This window comes from Ovis canadensis, chromosome 5 (assembly GCF_042477335.2).
Source record: "Ovis canadensis isolate MfBH-ARS-UI-01 breed Bighorn chromosome 5, ARS-UI_OviCan_v2, whole genome shotgun sequence".
Classification (NCBI taxonomy): domain Eukaryota; kingdom Metazoa; phylum Chordata; class Mammalia; order Artiodactyla; family Bovidae; genus Ovis; species Ovis canadensis.
In genome coordinates, this window is record NC_091249.1 from 16,764,711 (window position 1) to 16,790,874 (window position 26,164).

General features: G+C 49.0%; 1 protein-coding gene across 1 annotated transcript in view; it reads left to right on the plus strand.

The window, feature by feature from the left end:
- ADAMTS2 (ADAM metallopeptidase with thrombospondin type 1 motif 2) overlaps positions 1–26,164 on the plus strand; it is a 261,083-nt gene that overhangs the window by 214,589 nt on the left and 20,330 nt on the right. The window contains exons 11-16 of the mRNA XM_069590438.1: positions 14,784–14,929; positions 17,487–17,662; positions 18,987–19,120; positions 21,941–22,064; positions 23,275–23,355; positions 25,023–25,189. Of these exons, the coding sequence (XP_069446539.1) occupies positions 14,784–14,929; positions 17,487–17,662; positions 18,987–19,120; positions 21,941–22,064; positions 23,275–23,355; positions 25,023–25,189 (828 nt within the window). The remainder of the gene's footprint in view (positions 1–14,783; positions 14,930–17,486; positions 17,663–18,986; positions 19,121–21,940; positions 22,065–23,274; positions 23,356–25,022; positions 25,190–26,164) is intronic.

Genomic DNA, 26,164 nt, shown 5'->3' on the forward strand with positions numbered 1-26,164 from the left:
CTGTTCATCACCAGCTCCTGGAGCTTGCTCAAACTCACGTCCATCAAGTCGGTGATGCCATCCAACCATCTCATCCTCTGTTGTCCCCTTCTCCTCCTATCCTCAATCTTTCCCAGCATCAGGGTCTTTTCAAATGAGTCAGTTCTTCATATCAGGTGGACAAATTATCAGAGCTTCAGCTTCAGCATCAGTCCTTCCAATGAATATTTAGGACCAATTTCCTTTAGAATTGACTGGTTTGATCTCCTTGCAGTCCAAGGGACTCTCAAGAGTCTTCTCCAACACCACAGTTCAAAAGCATCAATTCTTCGGAGCTCAGTTTTCTTTATGGTCCAACTCTCACATCCATACATGGCTACTAGAAAAACCATAACTCTTGACTAGTCGGACCTTTGTGGGTAATGCTCTGCTTTTTAATATGCTAGGTTTATCATAGCTTTTCTTCCAAGGAGCAAGCATCTTTTCATTTCATGGCTGCAGTCAACACCTGCAGTGATTTGGGAGCCCAAGAAACTAAAGTCTGTCACTGTTTCCACTGTTTCTCCATCCATTTGCCATGAAGTGATGGGGCTGGATGCCATGATCTTCGTTTTTTGAATGTTGAGTTTTAAGCCAACTTTTTCACTCTCTTCTTTCACTTTCATCAAGAGGCTCTTTAGTTCTTCGCTTTCTGCCATAAGGGTGGTGTCATCTGCATATCTCAGGTCATTGATATTTCTCCCAGCAGTCTTGATTCCAGCTTGTGCTTCGTCCAGCCCGGCATTTCGCATGATGTACTCTGCATATAAGTTAAATAAGCAGGGTGACAATATACAGCCTTGACATTCTCCTTTCCCAATTTAGAACCAGTCTGTTGTTCCATGTCTGGTTCTAACTGTTGCTTCTTGACCTGCATACATATTTCTCAGGAGGCAGGTAAGATGATCTGGTATTCCTATCTCTTCAAGAATTTTCCACAGTTTGTTGTGATCACACAATCAAAGACTTTAGCATAGTCAATGAAGAAGAAGTAGATATTTTTCTGGAATTCTTTTGCTTTTTCTGTGATCTAATGGATGTTGGCAATTTGACCTCTGGTTTTTCTGCCTTTTCTAAATCCAGCTTGAACATCTGGAAGTTCATGCTTCACGTACTTGTTGAAACCTGGCTTGGAGAATTTTGAGATGAGTGCAACTGTGCAGTAGTTCGATATATATTAATATACCTTCTTTTATCATTTTTAAATTATTTATTAAATAAAACTCAGGTAAAAATCCATGGAAAATAAATAAAGATTTAAAATGAGTGAAGAAATCAGTAGAAATAAATCTGACTTCAAAAGTTTAATTATAACTAAAAAGTTTCAGATCAGACTGAAGCAGTCATTCATTAGGAGGAAAAGATAAATATTCAAGAGAAGTAAGTAACAGACAGGCTCTTGAAGTGTTTGACAATGCAGTTAACAAAGAGGAGTGAATCTGATGAATAATTTGGAAAAGCATTTAAACTTCTTTCTGATTTTGACATGAAATGTTGACAACATCAAAGACAATGTAAAGCTCAGAATATTGCCTCTACAGTAAAAATGTTGACAGCAACAGTTACTGAGTTGCTAATGTGAAAAGCATTTTAAATCGGTCTCTGACCAAGAAAACATCAAACACCCTGAAATCCACATCCAGAAGCACACCAGATAGCAGTTTCTCCTAATTTGGTCATCTAAATATTCGTATAGCATCACCAATAACTACTCTAAATTGCTGAAAATTAAAAAATAGTTCTCTCAACATGCTAGAGGAAGTGTTGGCAAGCTACAGCACACACACCAATTCTACCTGCCTCTGGTTTTATTTTCCCGTAACAGTTTTATAAAGATGTGACTCACATTTAAATTACCTCATCTGAAATGTAGAATTCAATGGTTTTCACTGTATTCCTGGAGTTGTACAACCATTACAACATGATTCACCCCCTCCTCCTCAATCCTAGGCAACCACTACTTTGTGTCTCCTTTAAGTTGCCTCTTCCGAATATTTCATATAAATGGCATTGTACAATATGTGGCCTTTTTGGACTGGCTTCATTCAATTAGCATAATGTTTTCAAGCTTCATCCATGTTATACCATTTCTCAGTACTTTATTCTTTTTTATTGCTCGATTATAATCTGCTGTATATATACACTGTTTTTTTATCTATCAGTGTATTAGTTGATGGACATTGAGCTGTTAACTAGTTTTTAGCTGCTATAAGAAATGCCGCTGAAAACATTTGGGTACAAGTTATTCTATGGATGCATCATTTTTCTTGAATATGTGTCTAGGAGTAGAATTGTTGGTTCTTGCGGTAACTCTATGTTTAACGTTTTGAGAAACTGCCAAACTAGTTCCCAAAGCAGCTATACCTTTTTACATTCCAACTAACAATTTCTCTACATCCTCACCAAAAGTTATTACCTGTGTTTTTATTATAACCATCCCAGTGGATGTGAAGTATTATCTCATTGTGGTTTTGAGCACCTTTTCATGAGTATAATGACAGCTTGTATGTATGTTTTTTGGACAAATGTCTATTCATTATCACCTTTGCTTATTTTTAATTGAGTTATCTTTTTATTATCAAGTTATAATCATTCTTTATTCATTCTATATGCTGGATACAAATCCCTTATCAGACTGCTCAGGTAAATGGCTTGCAAATATTTTCTCCTATTATTGTCTTTTCACTTTCATGTTAGTATCATTTGATGCATAAAAGTTTTTAATTTTGGTGAAGTCTAATGTAGATATACATTAGCGTGGGCGGCTGTGACCGTTGCACTTAGCGCAGGCGGCTGCGACGCCAAGAGGAGCTACCCCATGTACGAGGTCAGGGGCAGAAGCCAGGAGGACCCCATGTCTGAGGGGTGGTGGCCAAGAAGAGGTACCCTACGTCTGAGGTCAGGGGCAGTGGCCAAGACTGCCAGGCTATGACGGTGCAGGAAGGGCCGAGAGGAGCTACCCCAGTCCGAGGTCAGGGGCGGTGGCCGGGAGGAGCAACCCCATGCCCAAGGAGTGGTGGCTGCACAGGTGCAGGAGGGCTGAAAGGAGCTACTCCAAGTTCAAGGTCAGGAGGGGCAGCAGTGAGGAGATACCCCTCATCCAAGGTAAGGGGCAGCGGCTGCACTTTGCTGGAGCAGCTGTGAAGAGATACCCCACGTGCAAGGTAAGAGAAACCCAAGTAAGATGGTAGGTGTTGCAAGAGGGCATCAGAGGGCAAACACACTGAAACCATACTCACAGAAAACTAGTCAATCTAATCACACTAGGACCACAGCCTTGTCTAACTCAGTGAAACCAAGCCATGCCTGTGAGACCATCCAAGATGGGCGGGTCATGGCGGAGAGGTCTGACAGAATGTGGGCCACTGGAGAAGGGAATGGCAAACCACTTCAGTATTCTTGCCTTGAGAACCCCATGAACAGTATGAAAAGGCAAAATGATAGGATGCTGAAAGAGGAACTCCCCAGGTTGGTAGGTGCCCAATACGCTACTGGAGATCAGTGGAGAAATAACTCCAGAAAGAATGAAGGGATGGAGCCAAAGCAAAAGCAATACCCAGCTGTGGATGTGACTGGTGATAGAAGCAAGGTCCGATGCTGTAAAGAGCAATATTGCATAGGAACCTGGAATGTCAGGTCCATGAATCAAGGCAAATTGGAAGTGGTCAAACAAGAGATGGCAAGAGTGAACGTCGACATTCTAGGAATAAGTGAACTAAATGGACTGGAATGGGTGAATTTAACTCAGATGACCATTATATATACTACTGCGGGCAGGAATCCCTTAGAAGAAATGCAGTAGCCATCATCGTCAACAAAAGAGTCCAAAATGCAGTACTTGGATGCAATCTCAAAAATGACAGAATGATCTCTCTTCATTTACAAGGCAAACCATTCAATATCACAGTAATCCAAGTCTATGCCCCAACCAGTAACGCTGAAGAAGCTGAAGTTGAACGGTTCTATGAAGACCTACAAGACCTTTTAGAACTAACACCCAAAAAAGATGTCCTTTTCATTATAGGGGACTGGCATGCAAAAGTAGGAAGTCAAGAAACACCTGGAGTAACAGGAAAATTTGGCCTAGGAATACGGAATGAAGCAGGGCAAAGACTAATAGAGTTTTGCCAAGAAAATGCACTGGTCATAGCAAACACCCTCTTCCAACAACACAAGAGAAGGCTCTACACATGGACATCACCAGATGATCAACACCGAAATCAGATTGATTATATTCTTTGCAGCCGAAGATGGAGAAGCTCTATGCAGTCAACAAAAACAAGACCAGGAGCTGACTGTGGCTCAGATCAAGAACTCCTTATTGCCAAATTCAAACTTAAATTGAAGAAAGTAGGGAAAACCACTAGACCATTCAGGTATGACCTCAATCAAATCCCTTATGATTATACAGTGGAAGTGAGAAATAGATTTCAGGGACTAGATCTGATAGATAGAGTGCCTGATGAACTATGGATGGAGGTTCATGACATTGTATAGAAGACAGGGATCAAGAAAAGAAATTGAAAAGAAATGCAAAAAAGCAAAATGGCTGTCTGGGAAGGCCTTACAAATAGCTGTGAAAAAAAAGAGAAGTGAAAAGCAAAGGAGAAAAGGAAAGATATAAGCATCTGAATGCAGAGTTCCAAAGAATAGCAAGAAGAGATAGAAAGCCTTCCTCAGGGATCAATGCAAAGAAATAGAGGAAAACAGCAGAATGGGAAAGACTAGAGATCTCTTCAAGAAAATTAGATACCAAAGGAACATTTCATGCAAAGATGGGCTTGATAAAGGACAGAAATGGTATGGACCTAACAGAAGCAGAAGATATTAAGAAAAGGTTGGTGGAATACACAGAAGAACTATACAAGAAAGATCTTCATGACCCAAATAATCACGATGGTGTGATCACTCACCTAGAGCCAGACATCCTGGAATGTGAAGTCAAGTGGGCCTTAGAAAGCATCACTACAAGCAAGGCTAGTGGAGGTGATGGAATTCCAGTTGAGCTATTTCAAATCCTAAAAGATGATGCTGTGAAAGTGCTTCATTCAATATGCCAGAAAATTTGGAAAACTCAGCAGTCGCCACAGGACTGGAAAAGGTCAGTTTTCATTCCAATCCCAAAGAAAGGCAGTGCCAAAGAATGCTCAAACTACCACACAATTGCACTCATCTCACACGCTAGTAAAGTAATGCTCAAAATTCTCCAAAACAGTCTTCAGCAATATGTGAACTGTGAACTTCCAGATGTTCAAGCTGGTTTTAGAAAAGGGAGAGGAACCAGAGATCAAATTGCCAACATCCGCTGGATCATGGAAAAAGCAAGAGAGTTCCAGAAAAACATCTATTTCTGCTGTATTGACTATGCCAAAGCCTTTGAGTGTGTGGATCACAATAAACTGGAAAATTCTGAAAGAGATGGGAATACCAGACCACCTGACCTGCCTCTTGAGAAATCTGTATGCAGGTCAGGAAGCAACAGTTAGAAGTGGACATGGAACAACAGACTGGTTCCAAATAGGAAAAGAAGTACGTCAAGGCTGTATATTATCCCCCTGCTTATTTAACTTATATGCAGAGTATATCATGAGAAATGCTGGGCTTGAAGAAGCACAAGCTAGAATCAAGATTGCCGGGAGAAATATCAAGAACCTCAGATAGGCAGATGACACCACCCTTATGGCAGAAAGTGAAGAGGAACTAAAAAGCCTCTTGATGAAAGTGGAGAGTGAAAAGTTGGCTTAAAGCTCAACATTCAAAAAATGAAGATCATGGTATCTGGTCCCGTCACTTCATGGGAAATAGATGGGGAAACAGTGTCAGACTTAATATTTTTGGGCTCCAAAATCACTGCAGGTGGTGACTGCAGACATGAAATTAAAAGATGCTTACTTCTTGGAAGAAAAGTTATGACCAACCTAGATAGCGTATTGAAAAGCAGAGACATTACTTTGCCAACAAAGGTCCATCTAGTCAAGGCTGTGGTTTTTCCAGTGGTCATGTATGGATGTGAAAGTTGGACTTTGAAGAAGGCTGAGCGCCGAAGAATTGATGCATTTGAACTGTGGTGTTGGAGAAGACTCTTGAGAGTCCCTTGGACTGCAAGGAGATCCAACCAGTCCATTCTGAAGGAGATCAGCCCTGGGATTTCTTTGGAAGGAATGATGCTGAAGCTGAAACTCCAGTACTTTGGCCTCTTCATGTGAAGAGCTGACTCATTGGAAAAGACTCTGATGCTGGGAGGGATTGGGGGCAGGAGGAGAAGGGGACGACAGAGGATGAGATGGCTGGATGGCATCACGGACTCGATGGATGTGAGTTTGAGTGAACTCCGGGAGTTGGTGATGGACAGGGAGGCCTGGCGTGCTGCGATTCATGGGGTCGCAAAGAGTCGGACACGACAGAGCGACTGAATGACTGAACTGGACGTAGATATGTTTTCTCTTGTCACTTGTGTTTTGGTGTTGTAGCTAAGGAACCACTACCATTAGATGAAGAAGGTGTGTCCCTGTTCTTTCCTTTGGGTCTGTGACCCACTGTCACGTAGTATGTGTGTAAGGTGTGAGCCAAGAGTCCAGCGTTGTTCTTTTGCATGGGAATACCCGTTTGTCTCAGCACCATTTGTTGAAGGGGCTATTTTTTTCCAATGAATCATTTGGTACCCTTGCTGAAAATCAGTTGATCATATTGTTGTAGCCATGCGTTCCGGTAAACAAACTCGCTCAGAAGGACAATGCAGATAGTGGAGTGCAGTTTATTACACCAGTGGGCCCAAGGCAGAGTCTCCTCTTAGCCAAGGACCCCGGCCAGTTTTTGTGAAAACCTTATATACCCTAAGTATACTTGCTCAAACCCACCTCCCCAAATTCCTTGAAACTAGTCTGGACCAAGTGAAAGAGAGATACGATCAAAGTTAGCCCATGATTCATGTGTCACAAGACTAGACAAACAGTGGACATTTATCAACAGGACTGTGGTCATATCCCGATAAACATAACGGAATTTACCACTTTGTTCCCTTACAGAGATAATTGGCATATTCTTTTAGGCAACGGAGAGTCCAAGTACAGGTCCTGAGGCTCTTTTCCCCGGGGGTCTGGTTTCCCATTGGTGTGCCATCTCTATAGACGCTGGGTACAAAGTTCAGAGTCCATTGGGAGGGTGACCGGGCGTGTAGCCTACTGTTCCCAGCCTGGCCTAAGATGGAGTCCAGCTCTGTCTGTTTCCTCCTTCAATATGTAAAGGCTCCTTTCCGGACTCTGTGTTCCATTCCATTAATAATTTTGTTTCTTTATGCAGAGCCATGCTGTCTTGTTTATTTTAGTTTTGCGGTAAACTTTGAAACAGGTAAGTCTGAGTCCTTCAACCCTCTTCTTTTTCAAGATTGTTTTGGCTATTCCTGATCCTTTGATTTGAATTTTAGGAGTTTCTCAGTTTCTGCAAAATTCTAGCATAAGTGTCGCATTGAGTCACAGATCAATATGGGGAATACCGGCATTCCTCAGTTTATTACACTTTGTTTTATTGTGCTTTGCAGACACTACTTTTTTTTTTTTTTTTAACAAATTGAAGGTTTGTGGCCACCTTGTGTTTTGCTGAAAGTTTTCGCTTTCCTCGTCTCAGGTTCAAAGGATTTGTTAACAAAATAAGCCATGTGATAATACAAATAAATGATACAAATACTTCTTAGAGAATTATCTAGCTTACTTTCAATATACTAAGATTAAAAGAAAAGAGAAATAGAGCAGAGGATACGTCACGAAATTGGGTTTTGGCAAACATCCAGACGTAATCAGTGCTGGGAAGTCCCGTGTCACAGAGCATCTGGAGTCCCCTTTGGGAAAGGTCAGCAAGGCACCTCTGTGGGTAAGATTTCAAAGGTTGCAGTCAGGGGTTCCCATTTATAATCCCAGGATGGAAGCAAACTGATATCTTCATCCATCTATGACCAAATTGCAAACCTGGTTTCATGTTAATGCTGTTTGTTTTGTCTTGTAAAACTTGGAATGTTGTTAAGCCTGGGACTTGGTTGGCCAGGCCCCCTTCAGGGGCTCAACAATCTCAAGATTGCTCCCGCATTTTACCTAAACTGGACTCACAGCAGGCAGTCACTCCCAGTCACTCCCAGTCAGGGCAGTGTCCAGGCAGGTTAGAAGCAAGGTCAGAGGCGTGCTCTGCTTTGTCTCTGAAGCCTAAACAGACTATTCATTTAATTTCCCTAACACCCTGCCTTATCAGTTAATGGTTAGCATTTTTTAGCAATAAAATATTCTAAAGTATGATATGTACGTTGTTTTTTAAAGACATCATGGCACTTAATAGCTTACAGTATAGTGTAAACATAACTTTTACATGTGCTGGGAAACCAAAAAAAATTCATATGGCCCTCCTTATTCTGATATTTGCTTAATTGTGGTAGTCTGAAACGGAACCAGCAATGTCTCTGAGTATGACTGTACTGCCATATTAAACTCTGGTCCATGAAAATGGGATGTCTTCCCATTTACTTAGATCTTTGATCATTGATCTTTCAACAAGTTTTTGTAGTTTTCAGTGTACTAATGTCACATTTTTTCCCTTCAATTTATCCCTAAAAATTTTTTTGTCATTTTTTGATGTTATTGTAAGTAGAATTGTTTTCTTCTTTTTAACTCCAAATGCTTCTAATTTCTTTTTTTACTTTTTATTGACACATAGCTGAATTACAATGTTATGTTACTCACTGTGCACCAAAGTGACTGTTATTTATTTATGTAAATTTTCATATTTACATAAACATTTATAAATTTTAAAATATAAATACTGTGATTATATGAATATTTTATATCCTTGTCCATTATGGTTTACCACAGGATATTGAATATAGTTCCCTGCGCTGTATAGGAGGGCTGTGTTGTTTATCCATTCTGTATACACCAGTTTGCATCTGCTAATTCCAAACTCCCAATCCAACCCTCTCCCACCTTCCTCCCCTTAGACAACCACCAGTCTGTTCTCAATGTCTCTGATAGAATCGTTTTCTTAATTTCATTTCAGTTCGTTCACTGCTTGTCTATAGAAATACAATAGATTTTTGTATATCGATCTCGAATCCTGCAATCTCACTGAACTTTTAAAAATTAGTTTTTAGTGGTTTTCAATAGTTTTTAGTGGTTTTCAATAGTTTTTAGTGGTTTCCATAGGATTTTCTTCCCTCATAGCTCAGTTGGTTGGAGAAGGCAATGGCACCCCACTCCAGTACTCTTGCCTGGAAAATCCCATGGATGGAGGAGCCTGGTGGGCTGCAGTCCATGGGGTTGCTAAGAGTCAGATACGACTGAGCGATTTCACTTTCACTTTTCACTTTCATGCATTGGAGAAGGAAATGGCAACCCACTCCAGTGTTCTTGCCTGGAGAATCCCAGGGACGGGGGAGCCTGGAGGGCTGCCGTCTATGGGGTCGCACAGAGTCAGACACGACTGAAGCGACTTAGCAGCAGCAGCAGCAGCAGCAGCTCAGTTGGTAAAGAATCTGCCTGCAATGCAGGAGACCCTGGTTCACTTCCTGGGTCAGGAAGATCTGCTGAAAAAGGGATAGGCTATCCACTCCAGTATCCACGGGCTTCCCTTGTGGCTCAGCTGGTAAAGAATCTGCCTGCAGTGTGGGAGACCTGGGTTCGTCCCCTGGGTTGGGAAGATCCGCTAGAGAAGGGAAAGGCTACCCGCTCCAGTATTCTGGCCTGGAGAATTCCATGGACTGTATAATCCATGGGTCGCAAAGAGTCGGACACAACTGAGTGACTTTCACTTTCATAGGATTTTCTACATAGAAGATCATTCCATCTGCAAATAGATACAGTTTTACTTCTTCCTTTCCAGACTGGATGCCCTTTCCTTCTTTCTCTTGCCTAACTGTTCTAGCTAGAACTTTCAGTACAGTGTTGACTAGAAGTGGTGTGGGCAGACACCCTTTTCTTTCTTCTGATTAGGGGGAAACCATTCATTCTTTCACCATTAAACATGATGGGGTATTTCATTGATGTCCTTTGTCACTTTGAGGAACTTCTAGTCTTGTCTTTTGAGTGCTTTTTTTAGGAAAGGATGTTGGATTTTGCCAATTTTAGTTTTTGAGTCTTGAGGTGACCATATTGTTTTTCCTTTATTCTTTTCAGATGCTAAGCCTTGCATTCCTCAGATAAATTTCACTTGGTAATGATATGTAATCTTTTACTATGCTGCTGGATTTGGTTTGCTAAAATTTTATTGAGGAATTTAAAGTCTATTTTTATAAGAGATATTGTTAATCTCTAGTCTTTTTCTTATAATATCTTTGTCTGATTTTGGTATCAGGGTAATATTAGCCTCATAGAATGAACTGGGAAAAATCTTCTCTTCCATTTTTTGGAAGAGTTTGTGAAGAATTGGTATTAATTTTTATTTAAATGTTTGATAAAATTCATCAGTGAAGTAACTGGGCCTTCAGCTAATTTTTGTGAGAAATTTTAATTCACTAATTCAATCTCTTTACTTGCTACAGGTCTATTGAAATTTTTAGGTCTTATTAAATCAACTTTGGTAGTCTGTGTCTTTCTAGAAATTTGCCCACTTTCAGAACTTTGTGTTTTTTTAATGTGGATTTCAGTTATTCTCTTGTCACTTGTTTCAGCCTGAATAATCCCTTTTAGTATTTCTTTTTTATAACTGTATTGAAGTATAGTTGATTTACAGTGTTGTATTAGTTTCAGGTATATAGCATGGTGATTCAGTTATACATATACATATATTCATTCTTTCTCAGTTTCTTTTCCCATATAGGTTATTACAGAATACTAAGTAGAGTTCCCTGTGCTATACAATAGGTCCTTGTTGGTTATCTATTTTATATATAATAGTGTGTGCATGTTAATCTGAAACTCCTAATTTAGTATTTGCTCTATGGCAGGTCTGGCTAGCAGTGAATTATCCCAGATTTTGTTTATCTAAAAATATTTTTATTTCACTTTCATTGTTGGGAGATAATTTTGTTATATATGATTCTTGGTAGACACCATTACCTCTGACCTCCATTATTTCTGATTAAAAGTCAGCTGTTAATCTTATTGGGCTTCCAATGAGTCATTTTTCTTTTCCTTCTTTTGACATTTTTGCTTTGTCTTTCAACAACTTTGACTATAATGTGGGAATGAATCTCTTTGCATTTATCTTGCTTGCTTAAATTTCTTGGATGTTTACATTAATGTTTGTAATCAAATTTTGGAGGTTTTCAACCATTATTTCTTTGACTATTTTCTACTCCTTCCTCTGCGTGCTCTCCTTTGGGCACTTTTACTATGCACATTTCAGTGAACTTATGGTCTTCCATATTTCTCAGAGGCTCTGTTCCGTTTTCTTTATTTCTCCCCTCTCTGCTCTTCAGATTGTATAATTTCCATTGACCTGTATTCAAGTTCATGGAGTCTTCTTCCAGCTCACATCTATTACTGAGACCTCTAGTGAATTTTTCATTTGCTTTTGTAGTTTTAGGCTACGGAATTCAGTTTTTTTTCTTTTTCATTTTTAGTTTCCATTACTTTCTTGATGCCATTTGACACTGTTCTTATACTCCCCTTTAGTTCTTTGGATGTGGTTTCCTTCTGTTCTTTCAAGGTATCTTTAATAGCTGGTTAGAAACTTTTGTCTACTAAGTCTAGCATCTGGGCCTCTTCAAAGGTAATTTCTGTGGCCTGCTTACTTTCCTGTGCATGGATTACATTTCTTTTCATGTCTCAGTAATTTTTCTTGAAACTGGACATTTTAGATACTACATTGAAGAAACTCTAGATATTGGTTATTGATCCTCCCAAACCTTGTTGTGCTGTTGTTTGCTTGTTTACCTGTTTATTTGTCTAATGACCTGGCTGCACTGTTTTAATAAATTTTATGTGCCCTGCAGCATGCAGCTGCTGATATTGCCCCTTGATCATAGCCTTGGGCATAGGCATAGTCAGTGGGGCCGCACAGCTCCACCTCCCCCACCAGAACAGTCGGATTAGCCAGGTTCTCTTTGTCTCTTTCTCTGGTTTTACTGCTAAGTCCTAGCTATTCTGCCTCTATTGGTATCACACTCAATTAGCTTTCACTAGCTGGTAGCTGATTGCTGTATTGTTTTTGATAATGCTCTGGGGTACAAGTTGTCCACAGCCTGACCCAGTTAAATTCTGGACCCTTCACAGGGGCAGGGTGTTACCAGTATTTGAAGCTTGCTCAGGCTTCTCTGGTGGCTCAGATGGTAAACATTCCGCCTGTAATGTGGGACACCTGGGTTCAGTCACTGGGTTGGGAAGATCCCCTGGAGGAGGGCACGACAACCCACTCCAGTAGTCTGGCCTGGAGAATCCCCATGGACAGAGGAGCCTGGTGGGCTACAGTCGATGGGGTTGCAAAGAGTCAGACACGACTGAGTACTAAGCACAGCGCAGCACAGATCCCGGAAGTGCTCTAGCTGTCCCTTCCCTGGTTCTGTCTGTTGCACTTCTAGCTGGCTTACTATTTTACTTGCTGCTTACTGGTGTCGTGGAGCTACTGTCTCCTCTCAATTGCTCACTACCGAGGTTTCTATTGTTTTTGACAATGCCCTTAGGCATGAACTTCCTCACGTTCCATTCCAAATAAAGTTAGTCCTCTTAGGGTGAGCTATGGTGCTCTACCTCCCCTTCTGGGAAGACCCCTGCAGCACCGCCCTGGAACTAGGAGCAGGGTTTTCCACTTCCGGAGTGACACTCTTGGTGTACAAACAGGTCAGTGAATAGGGATAGGGCCCTACTCTTCTTGGCCTTTCCCTTTCAGCATAGAACATCTTCCCTACAAGCAAACCAGGGAAGGGGTTACTAGGGTACAGCATTCTTGGTTTTCCATCCTTGGGGTAGAAGCTCCACTCTAGGAGTGAGGACTGGATGTATAAAGGGAGTTCCCTGCCTGAAACAGATTTTCTGCAACACAGAGTTGCATGGTATGGGAGACGCCAATGGCCTGCCTTTCCCAGGGTGAAACTCTACTCCTAGGGAGATGCCAATGGCCTGCCTTTCCCAGGGTGAAACTATACTCCTAAGGAGATGCCAATGGCCTGCCTTTCCCAGGGTGAAACTATACTCCTAAGGAGATGCCAATGGCCTGCCTTTCCCAGGGTGAAACTGTACTCCTAGACTGGAAGCCGAGGACACAAGGAATCTCTGTCTTTTAAGTGGTAAAGCCTCCATCACACTAAGATGGGGAAGGAATGGGAGAGGGTTGTGGCTCAAATGTATAGACTTTCACAATTCTTGCAAGAATTAGTATATTTTCTCCATTTGTTGTATTGAGCTTAGGACAGTTTCCAGATACCTCATTTTATTATTGAAGTATTTTGTTGTTGGTGGGGGTGTTGTTCAGTTGGTGGGCATGTCTAACTCTTTGTGACCCCGTGGACTACAGCACGCCAGGCCTCTCTGTTCCTCACCATCTCCCGAAGTTTGCCAAGTGCATGTCCGTTGTGTCAGTGATGCCATCCAGCTGTCTCATCCTCTGATGCCCTCTTCTCCTTCTTTATTGAAGTATAGTTGGTTTACATTGTTGTGTTAGTTTCAGGTATACAACAAAGTGATTCAGTAATATTTTTTCAGATTTTTTCCATTATAAGTTATTACAAGTTATTATTTAATCTAGTTTCCTATGATATAACTCAGTCCTTATTGTCCAGATAATTTAAATGGTTTGTTTAGAAAATAATTTTCACCAGTTAAATGGTTGTTTTACTGAGGAGCGAGGTCACCAAGCCTCTTTCAGCTCCATTCTAGAAGTTTCCATTTGCTGCCCACTTTTGTAAAGGATGTTTTATTGGAATGCAGCCATATCCATCCATTTATGTGTTGTCTGTGGCCACTTTCATGCTCTAATGGCAGAGTTGAGGAGTTGCAGTAGAGACCTTGTCACCTGCAAAGATTAAAACAGTTACCATCTGGCCCTTACAGAAAAAACTTGCTGAGGAATCGTCTTTCTACTCTCCCTGTGAAATACACGCTGACAAAATCGTTGTCATATGAAGAGGGGATGATGCAGTTAGAACACAGCAAACATTGTGTAAATCAACCAATTCTTAAAAAAAATCATCGTTTTCTGTTTTTGGCTGTGTGTGGTATTTGTCAGTTTTTAAATTTTAAACTTTTTTATACTGTATACTTTCTAATTGTAAATCAACATTCCATTGTATACCTGGTTTAGTATTTTTAAATTTTCAATCTTCCTCAAGTCGATCCTAAATTGTATAAGCTTCCTCCTTGGGGTAAGAAGGGCAGCAGTATGATCAGGTTCAGGCTGACTTCCCTGCGCTCCCGTGTTCTACGTCCTATATTCGTGAATTTTTACCATGTCAGCATAGCTCCTGTCCTTCATTTCCATACTTCATTTAAATTGCTTTTTTAACTTAAGCAGTAGACCTTATATGTCTCTAGAGTCACTGGCTTGGTGTGGCACTTGCATCTTTATAAATGGCCGTGTGTGGGCACATGGCCTGGGGGCTTCACCCTGCAGACACGGCATGGGGTGGGCTCTGGTGAGGGGACAGAGCAGGCTGAACGAGGCACTGAGGGTGGCAGGAGGCCAGGGTGGTGGTGGTGGGAATCTGGGCAGGCCAACACCTTCCCACACCTCCCAAAGAGGTTCTGAACTTCCAGGGGTCAGTAGGGCCTTCTTTCTTGCACCTCCAGGGCCGGGCAATCACCGTGGACACTGCAGGCTGAAGAGTGGGGGGCATGTGACCTTCTGTCTTTCAGCACTGCTTTAAAGGACACTGCATCTGGCTGACACCTGACATTCTCAAACGAGATGGCAACTGGGGTGCCTGGAGTCCCTTCGGCTCCTGCTCGCGTACCTGCGGCACAGGTGTGAAGTTCAGGACCCGTCAGTGCGACAACCCACAGTGAGTTTGCCCTGACGTCTCCCAGTCTTCCTGGGTGGCAGCTGCGGTCCCCAAGGGCGCTTGCTAGCCTACCCTATCCCGCAAGGCTCCGCAGATGTCAGTTCAGGCGAGGGTGTGAGAGCAGGCAAATCTGGCCCCTTCTCATCCTCCCTGAGAGGGACCGAGACTTAGGAAGGGGAGGGCTCACAGTCTGCTGGGGGCAGAGCCAGCCCTGGAGACTCGGAAACCTGGTCTCCTTCCTCCTGGCCTGCATCCTACTCTAGACCCCAACCTGCTCTGCTCTTCCTGGTTGAGGGCATCAAGACACAAGGTGGAACAGAGATGAGGCAGTGGGGATAAAGAGAAAGGCTCTCTTGGGCCCTGGGAGGCTGAGAGCCTGAGCAGGAGAGCAAATGATTGCAATCAGGTGAGAGGCAGGGTCAAGTGGCATGCCACCCATACCCAGCTGCCCAAAAGGAGAAAGCCCGGAGAGGCGTCCGAAGGCCCACCAGGCTCCCACCTCCACCCACGCGCCCTGTCCTGCCTCCCAAGCAGGTCCCAGCCCCTGTGCTATCTTCAGAGCTCCCCTGGCAACTCTCAAGGAGGAGAGGAGCTACCTGGGGCTAGTACGCGAGCCTCACATACTTAGACTGACAAGACAGGAAGTTAGAAACTCAGAGGCTACGGGGTGCTGGGCAAGGACTTTCAGGTTCCGGTCCGGGATGCACCGTCAGAGGAGCAGATCAGGCCTGACCTCCCCCTCGCCCCTCCCCAGGCCCTGACCCCTCCTGGTGCCTGCCTGATGCCGGGCTCTTGGGGCTCAGGGGGCTCAGCCCAGGTCTGGCCCTAGGGGAGATCATGTAGGTTGCGGTACTCTATCTTCTGTCCCTCCCCACATGTGCACTTTAGGGATATTTTTCCCCCTCTGGCTGGTCCAGCTTTCTTAGGCAGCAAGTAACATGAAGGGCAGTAGTAACATGAACAAAACCGCCAGAACTACCTGCCAGCCCGTCTGTTCACAAACACTGTCGGGCCTGCCCAGCCCAGGCCAGCGCCCCCGTTCCCTCCACATCAGTGACCATCAGACAGCACAGATGTGCGCACGGAGCTCTGACCGTGGTTTGCTCGTGCCAGCCTGGCCTGCGTCAGCACCCAGCCCCCAGAGCCCTGCGGAGCCCGGAGGCCCCTGCACACCAGGGCACCCGGTGGGCCTCCCCTTTCGCGTGTCCTCCTGGAGATACGGCTGGGCCTCCCCCTGCCCCATCTTTAGTTGCTGCTCCCTGTGCTCGGGTTCTTCCTGGGATGCTGGGGCCAGTATGAAGACTTCGGAGGCTCCCCGCTGGCCCCCTGCTCCCTGGATTGAGCTCCCTCTGTGTTCTCTGCAAAACTGCAGCTGGCAGCACGAGCTCAAGCTCTCCAGTTTCTCCTCCTCCCGGGCCTCCCCTGTATTCTCCCACTCACGCTCTCTTTTGGGATTATCCTGGGTTTCTGTTTGAATATGTCTGTCTCCTGCCTAGGCGGGCCCCTTCCTGCTGTTTCTCGCTGCCCGATGCCCTGGGCTTCCCATACCCACACACCCAGGCCTGCACCCCTTCCTGGAAAAGCCCGAGCTGTTGTCATCTGTCTGTCGTCCCATCAGGGGCCATGATGTCAATCTCAAAGTCACACTTTCTTTCATGGTCCCATTCAAACACCGAGCCTCTTGGTTCTTACTCCACAAATTTCTGCGATCGTTGTTTCCACTGACTTCCCCCAAGAACATGGCACTGTGCAAGGAGCCTCATGGAAGCCAGCCCCTTCCATCGTCTACTCGGCAATGCTGTATGCTGTACACCCCCATCACAGCAGAGCGTGACTTTTGCCCAAGACTCAGGCGGGGCCTCAGGTTCTGCTTGCCTCTGTCACATCTGGCAGGTGGCAACACTGAAGCCCCCCGCTCCTCCCAAGCTGCTGGCCTGCCATGCTCCAGCACCCTGACTTCCAGGGGCACTTGCTGGCCACCAGCCAGCACCCTTCCCGTGGGGTTAGTGCTTTGTGGACTGGTGAGATTCTCAGCAAAGTAGGGAAATACAGAGGCACAGCCCGAGTTTTCTTGAGGTGGCGGAAACCTGGAGGTGTACCTGACACTTGTTGAGGACACCTCTAGCAGGATCCCACTGCTTCAGAATTACTCTGAGTTCTCACTGTGTGTGAGGTCCAGGTGGGGAGGATGTAGGGAAGGCTCACCCAGCTCCTCCACCCTGGGGCTTATGGCCGGGGGCGTGGCAGACCCTACACACCGTGTTACAGATCACTGTTGGTCCACAGCCATAGCTACAGGAGCCAGGGTGGGGCCGGGGGTGCACAGGGGCTGAGTAGATGCTCCCTTCCCTTGGGGCCCCCAGGAGGATTACCAGCCTCTCCTGTACTGATGCGCCAAGGCTCTGGGACAGGGCAGGGCTGGGTTCCTTCATTCAGCAGAGCTGCCCCCTCACCCCCGAGGCTCAGGGATCCCTGCAAATCCCACAGGTAGCACTCTTAAGTGCTGGCCTCTTCCTGGTGGCACCCTGTTGGAAGGCCTCTCTGCTTTCTCCTCCAGCCCAGCCAATGGGGGCCGCACCTGCTCGGGCCTTGCCTACGATTTCCAGCTCTGCAATGCGCAGGACTGCCCTGATGCGCTGGCCGACTTCCGCGAGGAGCAGTGCCGGCAGTGGGACCTATACTTCGAGCATGGTGACGCTCAGCACCACTGGCTGCCCCACGAGCACCGGGACGGTGAGCCCCAGGGGGAGCGGGCACTCGGTGGAGGGGCCAGGGCTCCCTGGGCCACCGGCTGCCCCACGGGCATCGGGAGGGTGAGCCCCAGGGGGAGCAGCACTCGGTGGAGGGGCCAGGGCTCCCTGGGCCACCGGCTGCCCCATGGGCATTGGGACAGTGAGCCCCGAGTGGGGTGGGCACTCGGTGGAGGGGCCAGGGCTCCCGGGGCCACGGGCTGCCCCACGGGCATCAGGAGGGTGAGCCCCAGGTGGGGTGGGCACTCGGTGGAGGGGCCAGGGCTCCCGGGGCCACTGATTCTGCATGGGCGTGCCAGCAGAGCCCACCCTGGGCTGGGGGCTCATGGCAGGACTGCAGTCCCAGAAAATCCAGGGACCTGAGCCTGGCCAAGGATGCCGCAGAGAGGGAAGCTCCAGCTGGCCCCAGGCGCCTGCAGTTGCCCTCTGGTGGACAAGGCTGACATTGCACCATTAGCCCCGCCCAGCCGCAGGGCAGGGACAGGCCAGAGTTGTCCAAGGAATCAGGTTACCTTTGATCTCTCATCACTCAGTGAGAACTCTCCGTTCCAAGTGACTTGAACTGGTTTAAGCACCAAAAGGCATTTGTTGGCTTCTGGGACTGAAGAGTCTGGTAGCTTCAGGCGTGAGAGTGTTTGTATTTCAACTGGATCCCACGCAGTTTCCGTTCTTTCCAGGCATCGAGCAGAGGGAGGCGGGTCTGGGGCCTGCTCCGCTGTATCTGTTACCCCAGCTGGGCACCTGTTGCAAGCCCCACGTGTGCATGCCAGGAGAAGGTGCCAGAGCAGATAGGACCCCCCACCCCGAGGGGGACTGTGGTCTGGCAAAGAATCAAATAATGATGAGGTGTCTCAGTGACTTCTGAGATAAATGCTGAGAAGGGAAGGTGCCTGGTACCCGAGACTGAAGCAAGGGGCATCTTATTTGGGGTTACAGAGGTGGCCTGGAAAAGGTCTTCAAGCAGAGACCCGGCAAACAGCCAGCTGCCCTTCCCGTGAATATGGGGTTCTCTAGGTAGGACCCCAGTGATCTGAGACCTGGCTGCATCCAAGCAGCCTGGCTCAGCTGGGGGAAGCTAAGTCCCGAACAACAGGGTCATGAAGCGTGTTGCCATCACTACCCTTCTTTCCCTTTCTCCCCTGGCCCAGGGCAGACATGTGGGGCGGGGGGCAGGTGAATCATAAGGAGACACTCCTGGGTGGGAGTTTCTCTTTGCGAGGTGCTTCCCTTTAGCAAACTTAGGAAGGAAACTACAAGAAAGTGAGCGGTGCAGCAAGCCAGCCAACACCCCCCTGCTTCCCTTCCAGCCAAGGAGCGGTGTCACCTCTACTGTGAGTCCAAGGAGACCGGGGAGGTGGTATCCATGAAGCGCATGGTGCATGACGGGACACGCTGTTCCTACAAGGACGCCTTCAGCCTCTGCGTGCGTGGGGACTGCAGGGTGAGTGCCCCAGGAGCAGGGACTGCGATGGCTCAGGGCCTCGGCTTTCTGGGGCTTCGGGAAGACTCGCTGAGGTTAAGCATGCAAAGTACTGCAAACCACACCTCGATCAGGGCAGGCTCTCGGCAAATGTTGGTTCCCAGCCCCTACTCCCTGCTGTCCTTCTCCACGATGAGGGTTCTCAGACTTGAGTCTGAGGAGCCGCTTGAGGAGCTCAGGGCCCACCTCAGAGATTCTGCTTGTGTGGGATGAGGCCGTGGCCCAGAGCACGAGTTTCGCCAGCGCCACAGCTGGCCCTGACGCACTAGGTCCCTGGGGACCCCTTGTGATGCACCACCGTGCCCCTGCCCTCCGCTGGGCACTGGACAGCTTACTCTTGCTCGGGGGAGCCCACTGTGGTTCTTGTCGGCTTGGTTCTCTGTAGAAACGCTGTGTTTTGTTACTGTGTTGTCTTTGGGTGTCACAGGAGACGGCTGTGGGGCCCACTCAGCATGTTATCAGCGACGCGAGTGCAGGCCTGCCCCCTTTCTAGAAATAGCAGGGAGCCTCTGCAGCTGCTATAAATGCGGCAGACTGCAGTCTCAACGAGGCTGACTCCCTCCCGTCTCACCTTCCTGAGACGTGCGCATCCTCAGGCTATCTCTGGCAGAGAGCCTGCGGCAGGTCCCCTGGAGGAGGTGGAAGAGGCTGGAAGAACGGAGAAGTGGGATGTGGCGCTGTCGGGGGAGAGCTCCGGGATTCTCTCCACACGTGTTTCAGTAGGACTGTAGCCAGCAGGGAGGGCAAGCCACGCAGTCTGCTCACACTCCAAACACTCAACCAACTATTAATACTTGAAAACAAAGACAGCAATGTCTCCTCCGTACTCGTGGGATTTTAATTAAGGGAGATGACACAGAGAAGTCAGTTGTCATTCAAGAAGAGCTTATTACTTTCATTTCCTGAGGGAAGAGCATGCTGTGCTGGGCACTAGGTTCAGTTGGGAGGCAGAAGGAGCAGGGGAAACTCTGGGCCAAAGCTTTTATTGGGGTTTCCATAGTGGGAAAGGGGCGGCAGGCAGAATAAACAGCTTGGGGTTGGCCAAGCTGAATAATTCTCTAAGACTGCATTGCCAGAAACTGGCTTTGTAGCCCCTTCGTAGTCTACAGACCCAGCCCTCGAAGGTCTTTGTAAGACAAAAGTCAGAAATCAAAGAGCAAAGCGAAAGGAAGCAGTCTCACAAGAGGTGGTGATTAGGAGGCTCCTGAGGGGTGAACTGGCTCAGGGCTTCCTGGCAGCCAGGGCAAAGAGCGAAACCTGTGAAGCTATGGTGCACTCTAGAACAGGCAGGGAGCAGAGCAGCTAGAGGAGAGGCTGTCTTCCCTGCTGGGTGTGAACATGGTCTCAGGCAGTGTGCTCAGACCCTGGGTCTGCTCCGCACAGAGCTCTGCGGCTGGGAATGGTGCGCTGTCGCAGGGCTGTAGCGAGTAAAGGGACCGGAATGTGTTCCTGCCTCGACCAGGTGGAAGGCAAGGAAACATCTCTGCTCTGTGTGGAACGATTTTTAATACTAGAGTGGACAGTGTTGAGGGGATGCATTGACAGAATGAAGGCAGAAGCGGTCCTACCAGCTCTTGTGTCGTGCCCACACGCCCCCAGACAAACCGAAGAGGACGCCATTCCTGGGAGCAGTGTGAGGGAGGGACCTGCAGGCCAAAGCTCTGGGGGGAGCCCCGGAGGGCTGCTGCGTGGGCACCTGGGAGACAGGCAGAGGCCACCTCTGACTCATGTTCACGAGGACGCCAGTGTGCTGTGCTGGGGCAGCCTCGGGACTAAGGCCTGGTAGCTCAGCTGGTAAATGATCCACATGCAATGCCAGAGACCCCGGTTCAGTTCCTGGGTCAGGAAGGTCCACTGGAGAAGGGATAGGCTGCCCTCTCCAGTACTCTTGAGCTTCCCTGGTGGCTCAGCTGGTAAAGAATCCGCCTGCAGTGTGGGAGACCTGGGTTCTGTTCCTGGGCTGGGAAGATCCCCTGGAGAAGGGAAAGGCTACCCACTCCAGTGTTCTGGCCTGGAGAGTTCCATGGACTGTATAGTCCATGGGGTCACAAAGAATCAGACATGACCGAGCGGCTTTCACACGAGGCTGTGCAGAGTCCTCTGCAGGCCGCAGTGTCCAGATGAGTGGGTGAGTGAGCAGCGGTAAGGCTGGTCCTTGGGTGGGTGTGTCTTGCTGATCCCGTTCGTGATGCCAGTTGTCTTGCTGTTCACACTGTCCGCACCGTTCCCTGAAACCAAGGTAGGCAAGGCACGAGCTAGGAGGCTGGAAGGAGACTCGAGGAGCCGCTGGAACTGCAGACACATTTATTCTGTCCTGGCTGACACGGCAGCTATAGCAGCAGACGTAACATAACGCAGCATAACTGCACACAGCGTCTCTCCTGGCCGACACAGCCGCTGTAGCAGTGTTCATGCTGCTCTCTCTCCTCTCGTGGCTGACCCAAGGGACACAGCCGTGAGGCAGCAGTCACGCCGCCGCTTTTTACGTGGAGCTCGCATATCCTTACAGCCCAAAACTCGCCGCCAAGCAAGCACCTCTTGATGCGCATGTGCAGGGCTACAAATGCGCTCAGCTGTTACACGGTCATTATTTACAACATGTGGGGTGAGAGAGCCTGCACACGCCGACTGGGCCAATGTGCGCTCCCCCTGCAGTGGGCACACAGGGTCTTTCTTGCTCCAAAGCCCCCTCTCCTTCCTCTGCGTCAGGGACTGCCCACACCTGGGCTGCCGAGGGAGCAGGGTCTCAGCGGGCACCGCATTTCCCCCACCCCTCTGCAGAAGGTGGGCTGTGACGGGGTGATCGGCTCCAGCAAGCAGGAGGACAAGTGTGGTGTGTGCGGAGGGGACAACTCACACTGCAAGGTGGTCAAGGGCACGTTCACGCGCACACCCAAGAAGCTCGGTGAGTGCACCCCTCCCTCCCCCTGCCCAGAGGCCCCGGCCTGAGTGTCTATAGTGCCTGAGCGGGGGCTGTCTGGGAAGAGGGGCTCTAAGTCTGGGAGGGTGAGGTGGAGAGGCAATCTTAGGGGTCGCTGTGTCAGGCCCCAGGCTGGGTGGGGACAAGGAGATGCCAGGGTGTGGGATGCCCAAGGTGAGTCTTCAATGCCTTTATTTGAGGCCTCCCTCCCCAGCTCTCCAAGGCTTTCTAGCCACCACTGGCCTCCCTTGCTCTCTGCTCCACCACTGCCGCCCCCAGGCGCCTGTGAGCAGGACCTTTGATGAGCTAGCCGGTGCAGCCTGTGGCCCAGGGAAACACAGGCCTGTCCCACAGGGCCACAGGAAATTGGGCGCTGGGGAGCTTGGGGTCCCTGGCCAAGGCGGGCTCTGGGAAAACAGCCCTCTGGATGAACCTCCTTCCAGAGTGGTCCCTCCACCTGGCTTCGGAGCTCTGGGGGGGCCTGCAGCAGCTGACTGCTCTGCCTCTGACTGAAATGGGGAGACGTCATTTTGGTGGGCTTCCCACGTCCTCACTGGTAAAGAAGCTACCTGGCAGTGAGAAGATGCAGGAGGTGAGCGCTCCATCCCGGGGTCAGGAAGATCCCCTGGAGAAGGGCATGGCAACCCACTCCAGGATTCTGGCCTGGAGAAACCCCAGGGACAGAGGGTTCTGGTGGGCTGTATAGTCCGTGGGGTCACACAGGCTGCACTCGGCAGTGACGGCACGCAGGCGCTTTGGCTCAGCTCTTTTGGAAGAAGGGCCTGGAGCAAACCTGCCAGACTCCACTCAGAGCTGGTGCGGGGCTGCTGCCAGCTGGCTGCTGCACAGTCCCATGTGAGCAGGCTGTCTTGTGTTTAGGGATTAGCTGCTGAGGTCTGGGGAGACTGAGCAGTTTGCTGAAGGCCTCTCTCCTGGTTGTGGCATCTTAGCTCCATGCGGGGCGTGACTCCAGGGCCCAAGTTTCCAACGGAAGAGGCTGAAGAAGCGCCGGGATTTGGAAATGAGCCGGAGGGCTGTTGCTGTCTGGGGTACACTAGCCTTCCCATGGGTCCCTCTCTCAGTGGGCAGTCAGAGCCCATCAAACACTGAGCCTCTGGAACCAGCATCGAGGGCAAGGCCCTCCTCGCATTGTCCGCATTTGACAGCCTCGCCCTTCTCTCTTGTCCCAACCAAGGTTACATCAAGATGTTTGAGATCCCAGCAGGAGCCAGACACCTGCTAATCCAGGAAGCAGACACCACCAGCCATCACCTGGGTGAGTGCCGGAGCCAGACAACGCAGGGGCTCCACAGCCTGACTCTTCTGGGGGTCGGGGGCCTGACCGGGAGGCATGGGCTGCAGCCCTATCTCCTCTGTCCCTGGCTTGGCCCAGCTGATGGGTGGATCTCCCCTTTAGCACTTTCCCAGTGGAGAGGCCACCGGGTTGGGATCAGAGGGCTTCCCTCGCAACAGTTTTGGAGGGGCATTTGTCTAAGACATGCCGTACCTCCCGCCTCAAGGTGGAAGGGGAGGCCCCCTGCCCACTGGAAGGCAGCAAGGTCCACAAGCAGCGGGTGCGGAGGCCAGCTGGTAGAGCGGCTCCCATGGTGCAGCTGCATATTTTCATTTAGTTTCATTTTAAATTCAAGTGGTCCTTTTGGAATAGAGATTCCTTGCATCTCTTGGAAATTTGGATGTTCTGACAACTCGGGGCGCCCCTTCTCACATGGCAGCCCCTGTGGTGCTGTGCTCCTGCAGGCCCCTGGAACCCCTCACAGGGGTTCACTCATCCACACCCCTGCAAGCTGCAGGGCCAAAGTAGAAAGTGATGCTGGGGGTCAGTGAGGGGGCCCTGCACAAGTCCTTTCTCCTAGTTTGGGTCCCATCTTCTTCCCTGTGCCCTGGAGGCCAAACTGGGTCAGGGGTTCCATGACTGCAGGCATCTAGCACCCCCGCTGATGTGGGCAAACACCACTTTTTAAAATGCAAATATTTCTTCCTTGTTTTTAGAGGAGACTTTTATGTTGCTGTCCCCACATGGACAGCCAGTACTCCTTGTCTTAAGTAGGAGGCAAGTATAAAAGCCAATCCCTTAAAAAAAAGACACTTCTACCTAAACATCGTTTCCTGTCCAGGGCCATCCCTGCGTACAAGGAGGGAGGGTTAGCGACAAGCTGGGGACCTCCTGGCACTTAGAACGGCCCTCAAGGGAGTCTAGGAAACTTGTGCAGGAAACGGTTTTCTCACTGGTATCCCGTGATTTTTGTGCCCAGTCTGTGGCCTCCCTGCTAAAATCTTCCAGCAGCCCCCCAGTATCCGCTTTCCACACTCTGGCAAGTGTGGGGCTTTGTGACCAGCGGATTCTCATCTCCTAGACATTCTTTGTGGATGCATAGTGGGCTGGGTGGGCCCCGAGTCAGGTCAGGCCTCTTTGGGATGTAGGGGACTGGTGGGGTACCAGGCTGAGCCATAGTTATCAGCAGGGTGGGAGGGTGTGTGGGACGCATGCTCACCCCAGGGCAGGAAGCCCTGGTGTCCAGCAGGTACCCCTCACCCGGGGAGCTGGGTCAGGGAGGGCAGTGGCTCTGGGAGGCCCCTGAGTGCTCCAAGTAGACGGCAGGGACGTGGCCCTGGTGGCTGCTAGGTCCCTACCATGGAGCCTCTCCTCCAGGGCCTGAGAGGCAGATCCAGGAAGGAGCCCCAGACCCGGCAGAAGGGCGGGTTAGAGGGAAACCTAGGTCCAGCGCAGAGACAAAGGACAAGGCAGGTTCCCAAGGCGGCTTGGGCTGTCAGTGGGACTGATGGGCCCCTGGAGGAAGACAACGGGCCCTGCTCCCCACAACTCCCCCAACCTGTTCAAACTAGTGAACCCTGCTGACCTCCCACGCTTCTGCCCCTGGGTGATCATGGCTCTCTTCCGTCCTTCTGTCTTTTATCGTTCAGCCGTCAAAAACCTGGAGACGGGCAAGTTCATTTTAAATGAGGAGAATGACGTGGATCCCAACTCCAAGACCTTCATCGCCATGGGTGTGGAGTGGGAGTACCGGGATGAGGACGGCCGGGAGACGCTGCAGACCATGGGCCCCCTGCACGGCACCATCACTGTGCTGGTAGGTCAGGCAGGGGCCAGGCCCGCCGCCTCTTGCAGCGTGAGGCCGGGGAGGCCGGTGAGGCCGGGGAGGCCGGTGGCTGCTGGGGAAGGGGTCGGGCGGTGCCTGGGAGCCCTGAGCTTCCCTGCAGCCTTGGGGCCATGTTCTGCACGGCCCCTCTGGCCTGACCTTTGAGCTGAGGCCCTCCATCTCTGTGTCAGAGTGAGGAGCACGCGTGGAGCCACGGGTCTGGCGCTGGGCCCTGTGTCCCTGGGCAACCAGAGACAAAATCCCCTGTAAGCATTTAGGTTTCTCCTCCATAAACAACTCTGGGCGACATTCACGGCCACCTCTCATCATGCTTATTCTTGTCTGCTACTGCATTCAAACCCTGAAACTCCCTGGGGGCGGCCAATGGGGCTCCAGGAAATTGGACTGCTAGACCCAGGTCACACTAAGACTTTGTCTCTGAGCAGCACTGGACCCTGGGTCCCCTGAGTCCAGGACCATAGGCTGCTCCTGGTGGTGGGAACACAGAGGGGGTTTGATTTCCTAATTTACTTCTAAAAAATTAATTTCAATGGCATATGCAATATATTTGATCAGTAAAAAAAAATTAAAACACTGTGGATAAGGCTCAGGTGCCTTTTGCCCCTCTGTGAAGGTGAGCACTCCGCGCTGGGGCTCAGCGCCCCACACCAGGGTGTGCAGCTGGGGGCTGGGGTGTTCACGCGCACTGTGCTCTGCTCACCTCGCCCGCTTGCACTGTCCATCCCCAGAGAGGCCTCTGCTGCCCTGCCTTTGTCGGTGCACACACAGTCGGGCCTCAGTCCTGCTGTTTCTGTGTTGGTAAATTCACCTACCAAAAGTATTTCTAATCTCCAAACGGGCACAGACACACCTCAGGAGAAATAGGTAGGCTTGGTTCCAGGCCACCGCAGTGAAGTGGATGTCACAGTGATGCAAGTCGCGTGAATGTGCTTCTTTCCCAGTGCG